At 40.8% G+C, this 12,750-nt stretch overlaps 1 protein-coding gene across 1 annotated transcript in view; it reads right to left on the bottom strand.

Annotated features, from left to right (window-relative positions):
- The window catches only part of LOC115040707 (CUB and sushi domain-containing protein 1-like), a 299,299-nt gene that overhangs the window by 51,732 nt on the left and 234,817 nt on the right, over nucleotides 1-12,750 (bottom strand). Inside the window, exons 33-40 of the mRNA XM_029497673.1 lie at nucleotides 12,214-12,327; nucleotides 10,526-10,621; nucleotides 10,157-10,360; nucleotides 9,729-9,853; nucleotides 9,514-9,610; nucleotides 8,384-8,488; nucleotides 717-835; nucleotides 480-549 (exon numbers count right to left, since the gene is read on the bottom strand). Coding sequence (XP_029353533.1) covers nucleotides 480-549; nucleotides 717-835; nucleotides 8,384-8,488; nucleotides 9,514-9,610; nucleotides 9,729-9,853; nucleotides 10,157-10,360; nucleotides 10,526-10,621; nucleotides 12,214-12,327 — 930 coding nt within the window. The remainder of the gene's footprint in view (nucleotides 1-479; nucleotides 550-716; nucleotides 836-8,383; nucleotides 8,489-9,513; nucleotides 9,611-9,728; nucleotides 9,854-10,156; nucleotides 10,361-10,525; nucleotides 10,622-12,213; nucleotides 12,328-12,750) is intronic.

The raw sequence follows: 12,750 nt of genomic DNA, 5'->3' as shown, positions 1-12,750 counted from the left end.
AAAACTATTGCAGACATAAGGTAGCCTTGGCTTTCATGCAAAAGGGCCAAAATTATGTTTGTACTCAGCATGCATATTGATTTAATTGATAGCTGACTCTTTTTTTTCTTTAAGTTTCTTTCTGTGAGTGCATAGAGTGCAATTCTGAATGAATTTTTGAATTAACTGAATCTAAAGTAAGAATTTAAACTGACTTTAGTTTGTATCAAAAATTACACTCATATTATTTTGTGTGCAGTTGAATAATTGATTGGACTAATTGATTAAATGGATGTAAGATAGTCAAACAAGCAATGTGATTGATCAAAGCTTTCCAAAGCATAAAATTTTGATTTGATCTTTTGTATTTAGACTACTTCTGTCAGTCTGCTGGAAAGACCATAAAATTTTATGTCAACCAAGAGAACCTATTCTTTCCCCCATTTGATCATTTAATCATCAGAGAATTTTTTGAGCAGAGCCGTGTCTTGGTGCATTACCTATGCAAAGAGGAGGTGGGTAGTTCCATCGACGCACAGTACCAGGCATGCAAGAAATGTGTGAGTGGCCCTTGAAATCATAAAGTGATTGGTGAGGTTAAAGAAGAAGATAACCAACATTTTAAATCATTTATTGATAAAAAAATATATAATATCAGCCACACTAATGGAAAACACCATTAGTGTTAAACAATATATTTATACATTTCTGTGCTGGTCTTTTTCTCTGTTTCTTACCTGTAATGTGTATCCAGGCTCACAGGTGAATGCCACCACGTCATTGACCATATATCTGTCTCCAGTCTTAACGCCATTGGCTGGGATCATTGGCTCAGGACAGGTGGTAAGACCAACAGCTTCAAAAAAATTGTAAAAAGAAAAAAATCATGACAAACTATTTAGTGTCTTAGTGTCTTGTTGAGGTTGTTTTCTTGTGATATGATCATAGTGATATGGACAGGAAAATATGTGATCTGACTGCCTTAAAAGGTACAAAGTGAACAATTTTGTAAGATTTAGCAGCCCCCCCCTCCCAAGAAAAAATAAGAACAATGGATGAACAATGGTTTCTTCAACTGGAACTGTACCACCTATATCTTAAACACCTTTTAATGCACCACAAAAGGAAACCTAAATTAATTACATTGCTAATAAAAGTTTGTTTTCAAAAGTACAAAATATTTTAAGGATTTTATTTGACATTGTCAATAAAAGTGTTTCATCAACCATTTCAGGACCTGGGGCCTGCCGACTTGGGACCCTTCCTGCGGGGGAGACCCTGGGTGGTCTCCCCTGCATTTAGGATGCATTCACTTGCCTCAGCCCTGTCCTTGGGTAGGTTGAGGCTTGGCGTGGGGTCTTGGAGTGTCGCTACTCCTGGACAATGGGAGGGTGAGGGGAACATAAGAGGGGTGGGGCCTGGCCACCTCAGTGCAGTGGGCTGGGCTGCCTGTCGGCTGATTGGGGGTGGCGGCAGGAATGGCCAGTGGAGCCAGTCTGGAAACTGGCCCCCTGCAGGACTGGCTCATGTTTTGTCCCTCTTATTGCCTCTCTGTCCCACTACACCCCACCTTATGTGACATTAGGCCTTGAGAGGCTGGACTCCCAATTTTAATCACATAGTAGGCATCAAGGGCTTGGGGGAGTGCATGGGGGTGTACTGTGAGACTCTGTAGCCTGCAAATGACAGGGCTCCCGTGCCATGTCTGCCTCCTCCAACTTTACTATATCCTAGTCATCCACACCATCACATCTATATTCCCACACACAAAACGCACCAAGCAGGGGGGGGGGTGGCTGGGGTGGGGCATAAGGCCCAGTGTGCAGGGGCTGGGGGTTTGTGGCCTGGTGGGGAGGGGGCTTCGATCCAGTCTGCCTTCCAGTATGGTGTTTGGGCTGGCCTTGCTGTTGTGCGGTGGGCCCCTGGCTGGTGGTCTTACTAGGTCTAAGGTGCCCTGGACTACATTTGCACCTGTGGAGAGCTCGACTACTGTTTGGGCAGAGGAGGATGCGGGTGATTCTTTTTTCCCCCCTTGTCTTGGGGTGGCGGGCCTGGGTGCGGACGGCTTCGGCTCGCCCCGTTTGTGGGCAGGGGCTGGGCGGGCTTGGACCATTCAGATGTGTGGGGGCTCCCTTTTTTTTGGGGTGGGGCGGGTCACTGGTTGATTGCGCCCTGTGGCCTCAAACTCTCTATACTCGTACCGTCCAGGTGCAGGTGGGCATCAGCCTCACTGGTATATGGTGGGCCCGCTGGTGGGGCTCCGTGCTGCTGGGCTTAGCTCATGCTGCGGGGGGTGCGACCAGCGGGCCTGGGGGCCTTTGTCACCCTTGTCTCTCTGTGGGCTGCCTCTGGTTGGGGGTTGCTGCTCCTGTGTTTCCCTGTAGGTCCTTGCATGGGTTGGGCCTGTGGCTGTGGCTGTCCTGGTGCAGGGGGAGGGGGTTAGCCTGGGGATCCCTGTTCTCTGGTGGCTTGGTCCTGACCTGCTTGCTATCCTGGGCCAGGTGTTGCTTCGTCCCCCCACATCAGCTACAGTCAGCTACCCACAGAATCCAATGACAAACCGTAATATACACATACACACACACACATAGATACACTTGCATGCACAAGGTGCACAACTGATACATAATCACACACACATACATTCATTTTAAATTATATTAAACAAAAACGGCAAATTTGTACTGGAAATCCTGTGACCAATGCTCTCATTGTTTCCGTTGATATTGCTGTTGTTGGTTTTGTGCCACCCCTCCTGTCTTCCCTATGCTGTTGCTGCTCTCTCTTTCTATCCAGTCCAGTAGCTTTATCAATAAACCAATAACATTGCCAATAAAGTTAAACACAGATGGTGACAGGAGGAGTATGTCAGTCCCCAGCTGCTGAACATGACAGGACAGCTGTGCTTTCTTTTTTTGTTTGTTTGTTTTTTGTTGGTTTTGTTTTTATTAGTACGTCATGACAGAACTCCTGATTCAATGCTGTCATCATTATCAGAATTGACTTTGATTTCTGAAAATTCTTTGATTGATTTGAACTTACAGACAAAACTAAGTAACAAGAGGTACCTGAGCTCATTCCAGAAGTAGACACTCAAGTGGACAAACCTTCATTATGAAACCAGCAAGAGAAAAACCAGAAAACACCAAAGACGTTAAATCTGGCCCAAAGCCCCAGCCAGTCAACCTCTGGAAAACATCAAATCCAAGGGGGTCTGACATGAGGTCCAGCCAGCAGCTCAACATAGAGATTCCACCTCTCCAGAAAGGGCCCTCAAACCAACATGAAGGAAAAAAGGCTGGCAAGAAAAAGGAGTCTCAGAAGAAGTCGACTTCTACCACTTCATACAAATTGGTCTTTCGTTTGACTAAGTCTTCACAAAAACTTGAAACAAAGACAAAGTCAAAGTCTCCAGTGAAGATGCAAGAAAAACGTGCTGTGCCAACTGCTGTACCTGTTGAGATAAAGTCTGTAGAAACTGTGCGGTGAACTACACTGTGCAGAGACGGTTGAAGCAGATTATTATTTAAACATAGAAGAAGAGACTGCCGAATCAGCTTGTGTGTCCAGTGACATACAGGCAGGAGGCAAATGATGCACAACCACCACTGGAGATAGAAGACAGGGAGGCTGTCTCCATAGATGTGCAAACTGAAACGCAGTCTGCAGATGTGGAAGAACCCGGACTTGCACCAGAGCTAGAAAAATAACTACATCCCTACTGCCACCTGAGAACTCCAAACTCGACCCTGAAATGGATCTGCCAAAAGAAAGCCTTCTTTAGATACCTGAGCGAGAGCTGAATCGGCTCATGGAAGAGAAGGAGGAAAAGATACACCAGCTGGAAGAACAAAACCCTTGACCATAGAAGCAGAGCTGCTAAGAGTACAACTGACTAATGAAACAGAGGAGAAGATTGGACTACTTGTTGAAATTGGAATAGGAGGCTGAGCAGAAGAACAAAAAACTGGAGGCAGCTCTCAAAGAGGCAACAGAGAAGCTGAAGTAAATTTCTTTACGGCTTTCTGAAATTTGCAGTGATTAAATACCTATATGTGATTCATGTCAACTTTACTTTTAACTTCTTACAAAGTAAATTGCGCAAAAATAAAATTTGGTTTCTATATATTTCACCAAAAGAGATTGTAATGTCTTCCGATGCAGATGTTTGTTCTGTGGTAGTAACACTTAAACTTAGTTCTGGATTGTATAATATTGTATCCTCATTTGGAGGTAGGCATGTCTGTGTGAGTATATCATGTAAAGCTTTGGAGTTTGTATCTTATCTCAATGGCAGATATTTTACCCAGACTATAAGATCCATGTTCTGGTTGCTGATCCTGAGAAGTTTGGATTTTGACTGGATTTTGTTGTCTTACATTCGTTTCTTTTATTCAGCTCTGTCATAAACTTTGCTATTGCAGCTTGAGGAAAGCGTTGTAAAAATACATTTTACTAATTTAATGATGATAAAGTATCTAAATAAATAATAGAAACATTTAAATACTAGGATTTATTTAATGAAGAACTAATCTGAGAGAATAGTCTCAAGAGCTCATTTGTAAATTGCACAATAACACAATGTGAACACTGTCACAGCAGTGAGAGGCCAGTATATAAAAGAAACATAATTACTCAATTCCCAGAACAATAAAGGTTCAAATCCTTAATAAGTTTGACAGCAGCTGGCTCTTTATCAAATAGCATCAGCAGGAGTGCCTTTTTGAATTTATGTGCATCCGTGCACATGTGTCTGTGCGTTTGTTTCTGTTTGCATGTTTCACTTGGAAAATTCCACAGGAGACTGCCCTGGAGTGGCTACCATGGCAACACGGGGTGGAAAGGGGTTAGTGTGTGCGTGTGTGTGTGTGTGTGTGTGTGTGTGTGTGTATGAGTGACTCTTCCATGACTGTGCTTGCAACTGATGACTTTTCTTTTTTTTTTTTTTTTAGGTGAAGAATAAGTGGGAAAGCTGCACGAATCTCTAACTTGCAGTCACACATTTGCACACCATGTATTATTAGGCAGTGCATCAGCAGGCTGTCATGACAACTGATCAATGAAACTATTCCATTAGGTATTTTGGTGAACTGCTCCTTTTTTTCCATGGCTATGAGAAAGAAGTGACGCTTTGTAAAATGCTGACAGTAACACAAACCAACCCACTAGGGCCACTAGGCTACAACTAGAGAACGTCAGCATTTAAGGTGAGTGGATTTACTATACTTCTGTTTCACTTTATCTGATGATAGACGAGAGAAAAGTCTCACCCAGGGCTTTAGAAAAAAGGCCCTTTGCTCAGCTTTAAATCATGAGGACATCATCACCACAATTACCCGTATCCCCTGTAGATGACTTTTGTCTACTTGTACAAAGTACCACATTACTGAAAAGATGGTATGGAGATTTTATTGGGTAACCATGATGATATGTGGCCATGTCTGACAACTCATACACAAATATGAAGATGACCTAGCTTTGTCAAGTTCTGTTGGAAACTTTGTGGAAAGCATAAGACAGCATGAAAAAGTTGAGCCTACTTTGGGATGATGGATAGTCTGTGGTGTTTGTTTATTGAAATAGTTCACAATTTTGGGTTGATAATCCAAAAAGCCAGTCCAAAAAGCAAAAATCACAAATAAGACTCCCATTTTAATGCTCTTCTGTAGAGCATACTGTTTGTCTTTTATTTTAATAAAAATTTTATTATCATAATCAATCAATGGTTAATTCATAATTTTTAAGTCCCCGTTCTTATATATTTAAGGATCTGAACAGATTGCCTGACCTCTGTATATGTGAAATAAAAAAAAGTTGAAAGCCTACTTTGTGGTGAGACCTCCTGTAAAGACCCTCTCAGGCAAACGTGGAACAAATTCGACTTGAGATTAAAGTGTTGGCACTCATTTTGAGATAAGCAAAACTACCATCTGAGAACCGTAAGAGCTCTTGTGATGGTATAATGTACGATTTATATTTTCAAGAGCATCGTGGAAAAACTTCAAGGCTCACCATGCTGTTTTTAATTTCCATATTAATGGAAATAGTTTGATTGCTGATTTATACCATTAAGCAGCAGGTACTGCATTGGTTTTGTCAAATCATCCTACTCTCGTTGGCTGAAATGACAGCATCAGGGGAAGGCTAATCCACACTAGCCAAGATAAAGTTCAAATGATAAACTGGTGGTGTTTATGACTGTTGGATAAAGATCAGGAGTGGGAGTCAGCTGCACTGCTGACTGAGAACCAGGCACAGGCTTCATATTGAGGAATAGTCTCAACATTTGGCATTTTCTGGGGTGTTTCACTTCAGAATAGAAGTCATAATATTTGTGAAGTCAGTTTGGATAGCCTCAGGGACAGGTTTGACATGACCCAGCAAGGCCAGCATAGTAACAGACAAATGAGCAAGTTAGATGTTGACTGGAAACCTGGGGAGCAGAGATTTAGGATTAGTGGACAGCTGACACTCAAGGTAAATGGCCAGTTGAGTCTCTGTGAAACTAAGTAACCTAGTATCTCCAGGACTCATGCTTCCGTTACTGGCCCAATGTGTAGATTCCTTGCAACTTCCTCAGGAGCTGACAGTAGGCAAACTAAACTAATTTCAGAAGCAAACACAGGATTCGCAGACTTGTATGTTGGTGACCAGTCACTGAGAAATACTAGCTGGTGGCTAACTGGCAAGGAAAGCGGGTGAAAGGGAGCAGACTGGGAGATACGGGAGGTGTTTAAGTGGTTATGTAGTCAGGTAGAAAACCTGTCTTTGTGCTGACAGTTTTATATTTTTATGCTCTAACTAGGGGCTCTTTCCACTTGGGAGGACACAAAAGATGACAAATCATAATGGTCTTCAGAAGAGTCTAGTTCATAACTGGTCAGTTTAGGCTGTCTTGATAAATATATGAGGCAAAACAAGTAATCCATAACCTAAGAACCAACAACAAAGTCCCTGTATTGAAACAAGTTCACCCGAATACAAAATGGGTACTTGAGGGACTACAAAGACAAAGAGATGGGTTTAAACAGCGAAAAGAATGATGAGCTATTTGAGAACAGTCACGTGAGTGGGAGAGGAAGCTGAGCAATTATAAACAGATGAGTAAGTGGAATAGGAAAAGCCTAGCGGATGGATGGATGGTGACTAGCAGGACTAAACGGTAGAACAAGGATATTAAGAAAATAAAGAAAGGGATAGAGACCAGGGAAAACCAAGCCTCTGCAGACTTTGATGCTGTTCTGATTACAATTATTAAAATTAATGCATTAGTAAACATGACCAAAGCATGACTCAGGTCTAAAATTCCTTGTAAATAGTTTAGAGGTGCCATCACAGCTTCCTGCCAGCACAGTTTCACCTGAACTCCAGCAATGCCAAACTAGGAGCCTTTGTAAAGAACCAAGACTCAAAAAGCCCTGGAAGAGTACCACCTGTATTGCTTGCAACTCAATACTATATGTGTTGCAGTCTTGACAAAAATAAATGTTAAAACATAAAAATAAAGAAAGCGTCTTGTCTCATTCCGAGTACCATATTCTGTTGCTTATTATTTATGATACGGTATATGAAAGGATTGAGTTATAAGGAAAGTGTGACATATTGAGTCACTGTTGCAATCAGATTTAGGTTCAAGTGCACAGGTTAATAGAAGCTCAATTTTAAAGATGTAACCATTGTAAAAAAGATGTACTGAAACTAAATTATAGATATAGACACAATACATTGTGCTCTTAAGTGACCCTTAATTTTGACTCCTAGTGATGGCATGGCCAACCATAATACAGACCATTGAGCCTCAAATATGTGCATTCACCTACATACTAAAAGACACACAAACATGCACAGAAATGGGTGCACACACACTGAAACTCACAAAGAGGGACATGTTCATTGATCTAGAAGTGATTCTAAGTTAAAGCAACTACAAAGGACTGAAAAGCACAACTGTGCCCTGACAGGTGTGTATATGTGTAAATGCATGATGTTAATATCAATATCCATACTTTTGGTTTTCTACGATGTGTTTGTGTGTGTGTGTGTGCCATTCTTTGTAGATATACACTTTAAATGTGCGCTTCTGAACCTGCATGTACAGTATTTCTATTTACTTTTCTCTAGGTGTGCATTCAGTGTATTCTGTGTATGCCCTCCAATGTTGGTCTCAGTACGTGTGTATGCTCTCAGGCAATACCAGTTCAGGTCACTGACTCTTGTTATTTGATGTTGAAGTTTTGTCAGCAGTGGTGTATGTGGATTGTGTTTGCTTGTGATGATTTTTGTTTTCTGTTAAGAAGGAACCCAATATTTACTACTTGGCTGTTTTACTCCACTTAGTATGTTCATTTTTAACCAATTATTGAACCAATTTACCATTCAATCTACTTTAAAAGCTTTGACTTACTCTTGTATTCAAGGTGAAATCCTGCAGCCACCACACTGATGTCACTCTGAAAGTGCAGAAGGAGCTGATTTGACGTTGAGTTGAGGAGGGCAGGAGCTGTTGTTCCTGCCAAAGACAAGTGATAAAAATAAGACAGAGGCAGGTGGTAAGTCAAAGGGATTCACATAAACATCTTATTGTACACTACCAGTCAAAAGTTTGGACACACATTCCCATTCAAATGAATACAGAAGTTTGTCCAAACTTTTGACCGGTAGTGTATAGTGATATAAAAATGCATTAAAACCTATTTAAAATGACAAATATCAGCCAAGAAGAAATTGCATAAAAAATCTGTGGTTAAGCTTTTTGAGCAAGCAACATTAAATCTCGGAAAAAATAATGTGTAGTGAGGGTGAACGTCCTTTTGTCCTCCGTGGGTAGCTACCATTTTAGTGTCCTCATGTGAAGGAACCCTCATGTGCTAAAGTGAAGATGCTGAACACCAGATCATGGTGCTTATAGTGGGCAGCTCCCCTGTCTGGCTTCCTGAGAAGGTCACCATTGTTTGTGTGTATATGCGAATGTGTACATGTGCATGTGGCCCTGTGGGTGGCATGTTTTATGTGTGATAGGTGTGTGACAGTTAGGTGCTTGGGGCAGGTCACAGGAGAAACTCTGCTGGGAAATTATGAAAGGTTAAATCATTCTTTACCCCCCCCCGTCATCTTTCTCTCCATCTTCCTTTCTTTTTTCCTCACCTTTCTGTCAACCCGGTGAAACCCTTCCCCTTCCTCTTTTTCTTGTTCACCTTGTACTGACGGGCTAAAAAAATTAACAGATTCTAGTCTCCATTTATTATTAATTCAATCATATATTTTTTTTTTATTACTTCTCATCCATCACAAATCTCCAATATATGCTCCATGTGTGCATCTATAGTTTAAGATCTGTCACATCTAATTCATCATAGATTGTATCTGTGTGTGTGTATGTGTCTGTCATTCTGTATTTGGGTGTATGTATCTATAGTTTATAAGCTGTCATATCGCATCCATCATGGATATCCAGAGTGCTTTAGTGCATGGGTATTTGTGCATGAGTTTGTGTGTTTCTGTGTGTGTGCTTGTGTTTGTGGCATATTTTCATACCAGAAAATGACCCCAATTTAGGAGCTGTCATGTCCCCTCCATCGTAGATCTCCAGAGAGTCCCAGTTGTGCTCAGTAGCAAATGTTATCACTTGGATCTAAATAGCAAACAGTGAGAATAAATGACTAAAACTGCCTCTGAGTTTATGTTCATCCTCCACAGTTAGTGTACAGTGCTTTGTATGTCCATATTCATATGTATATGCACATCTATACCTGTATCCCAGCCCCTTCACTGACATGGATCCTCCACAGACAGTTGAGGCTGTTTGGGTAGGGCTCAGGATAGCCAGGAGACAGTATTGTACCTCGGCGTTCAGTCACATTGCCACTGCAAGGAACTACAATTAAGACATAAAGAATGGATTTTGATTAGATTAGATAGTTACTTCAATACAATAAGGTGCTGAAATTACCACTCACAGAACTCACAGGTACTCACAGAATATGTTAACAAATTTTATTAATGGTAATACATGGTTGAAGCTGTAAACGGCTTGATCTCAGCAGAGAGAGGGATTTCATGCAGGCATACATTTAGTTCAGTCAGAATTAATGTCAAAATCTCGGCTTGTTTAGTAATTGATGATTCACAGAAAGCTGAAGGACTTCTTTGCAAATTTTATGGTATCAGCCGTCCTCACCTATACAGGCCGGTGTTGTAGAATTCCACTGTGCGAGGGCGCCGGGCACAGCCTGGCATCGGATTGCACTGGATCCTTTGAGGAGATATCCTGGATTACACTCGAACCTAACTACAGAGCCAGCTGAGAACTCTGAACCAATCCGCCTTCCGTACCGAGGCTCTGGCACTGAGCTGCACTGACTGTCACTAGTGCGAGGCACAGCTACAATAACAGCAGTAATTAAATAATAGCAGAAGAAAAAGGAAAGAGAAAACATAACATTGGTGGTCAGTCAGGGCATTCTGATGCTGAACCTGAATTACAGTACAGTACTGTTAGCGAGTGTGTGTGAGAGAAATACAAACAAACTGACAAAGGGAGCACTACCTTGGTAGACAAAGTGAAAGCCTTTAGCTGACTGGTCACTCTTGGCATTGAACCGCAGCATGATCTGATTAGACGTTGCTAATGGCAATGTTTCCCCTGAATCAAACACACACACACACACACACACACACATTAAGGTTTCTAAAACACATACCTAACCTTGTCTTCCAAAAGCGGAGACACAATGCATTACAATATTAAATAGTTATATAAAGTAACTTATGGCCTCTACTGTACATAGTGTACAGTCATAACTTGGCACTTGGCAGGCTTTCTCCTTTATTTCTGCATTGGAGAAAATTGTAGTCCCCACAGAGAGTGCACACTCACACATATTCACCGAATCAGAGGTGCATATATACACTAAATAAAGTTAAAGTGATAAATGAGAAAAACATGGCCTTGTGTGGCTGACATTTAGAACCATCATTAACTGCATTAAGATGTGTGAGTATGTGTGCTTATATGTTTATGTATCAGGATAATTGCTCTGTTAGCTGGAACAATGTGCTACAAATTTGCTTGCCTGTGTGTGCCAGTGCATATGTGTGTATGATTGTGTATATATGCATGGTAATGGTGGCGTAATGATGTGGACAACATATAATTTATTTTGTAAAGCCTGGTGTCTTTGATTCATTGCTGCCAGTTTTATCCAAAGGCAGCACTTCAAACACAAATCAAATTTAAGGAATGCTCTACATTGGATGAACAGACCTCTTTACTTTGAGCTAACTTCAATGGATCATGGTTGTAAATAAAAATATTGCACGATGTCCTGCTACATTTGGATGAACAAAAACCATGTAATAGTTTTTGTTCATTGTCATCTTAGGTTGAAGATACTTAAACAATCTCACTGATCAACTCAATGGCAGAATACAAAAAGAAAACATGTAGACAATTTGTATTCAATGATTTAAATATTATAGCTCATTGGATTTGTGTTTATTGTTAAACTTGAATTTCCCCTAGCTATGGTAGAGATAACTTCAACTTTCTCTCTCATAATTGTACAATCAGGCAACAGAATAAACGAAACAGAGAAAAGATTTTTAAAGTCTGGTTTTCAAAAAGAAACTAAATGTCATTTCCAGTGAGATTTCCCTGCAGCATACCCCCTGGCCATGATACACAACAGAGGAACACGAGTATCAGAGGCAATGAGAGCATGTTTAGCCAGAAACTATGTTTATCAATATTTCTTCACATTTCATCCTTCATACTATTGCATTTACATCAAATATTGTATTTTAAGTTTTCACGTTTTGTGTTTTCACTATGTACAGTAGCATCTCAAACTGTTCCCAAGGTGTTCAATATGTGATGACAAAAACAAAGAAAATGACATAAAAACGTAAAAAAAAAGATAGAAACATTTGAACTCTATTGCAGCTTTAGCGTGTTACGTCAAATCACATTAATTTAAATTATGTATATATCGCCAAATCATAACACTTGGCAACAGTTGCAAGGAAAAACTTCCGTTAAGAGGCAGAAATCTTGGGCAGAACCAGACTCAGGGGGGCCACCATCTGCCTTGATCGTTTGGATTGAGAGGGAGAAAATGGGGGGGGGCTTTCCGATTTGGGTTGATTATTCAGCACCTGTAGGCAAGTGGGCAAGAACAAAACAAACAAACAAACAAACAAAAAATTCAGTCACATTCTTTCTATCCAGAAACTCACCTGAATGTGACCCAGCCAGGGAGCTGAGTAACCGAGCATTCTCATTGGCTCCATCAAACAACTCCACAGAGTCATTCATTGCTGTCTGGAAGACAGCAAACTGACCAAACACCACTGAAGCACAAAGACAGACAGGAAGACAAAGAATATACAAATATATAAATTTGTAAGAGAAATCAACAAATATATAAAAACAATTTTTTGTCCTGAAGCTTCAACTACACCACGCACCACTATAAGGATGCATGCTGAGGGTTGCAGGACCTCAAATTTTTTAAAGTCGACATCAATGTATGCTGTTTTTAGTTACAATTTACACAGCATCGAAACTTTTTTTCTGAATAGGGGTTGTAAGTAATCAAATCATAACCAAGTTACATCAAGGCACATAGAACAGGCTGCGACCAAACTCTTTTGCATGCTGCATATGTATGCTGGAAAAAAGATCAGAGACTAATGACGTCAAGCTCAAAACATCATTGTGAACTAATAAAGTCGACTAGCCTGTGCAACCCCTAATGTACAGTATGGTTATAT

Source organism: Echeneis naucrates, chromosome 3 (assembly GCF_900963305.1).
Source record: "Echeneis naucrates chromosome 3, fEcheNa1.1, whole genome shotgun sequence".
NCBI classification, from domain to species: Eukaryota; Metazoa; Chordata; class Actinopteri; order Carangiformes; family Echeneidae; genus Echeneis; species Echeneis naucrates.
This window is presented reverse-complemented; position numbering and strand designations above follow the sequence as displayed.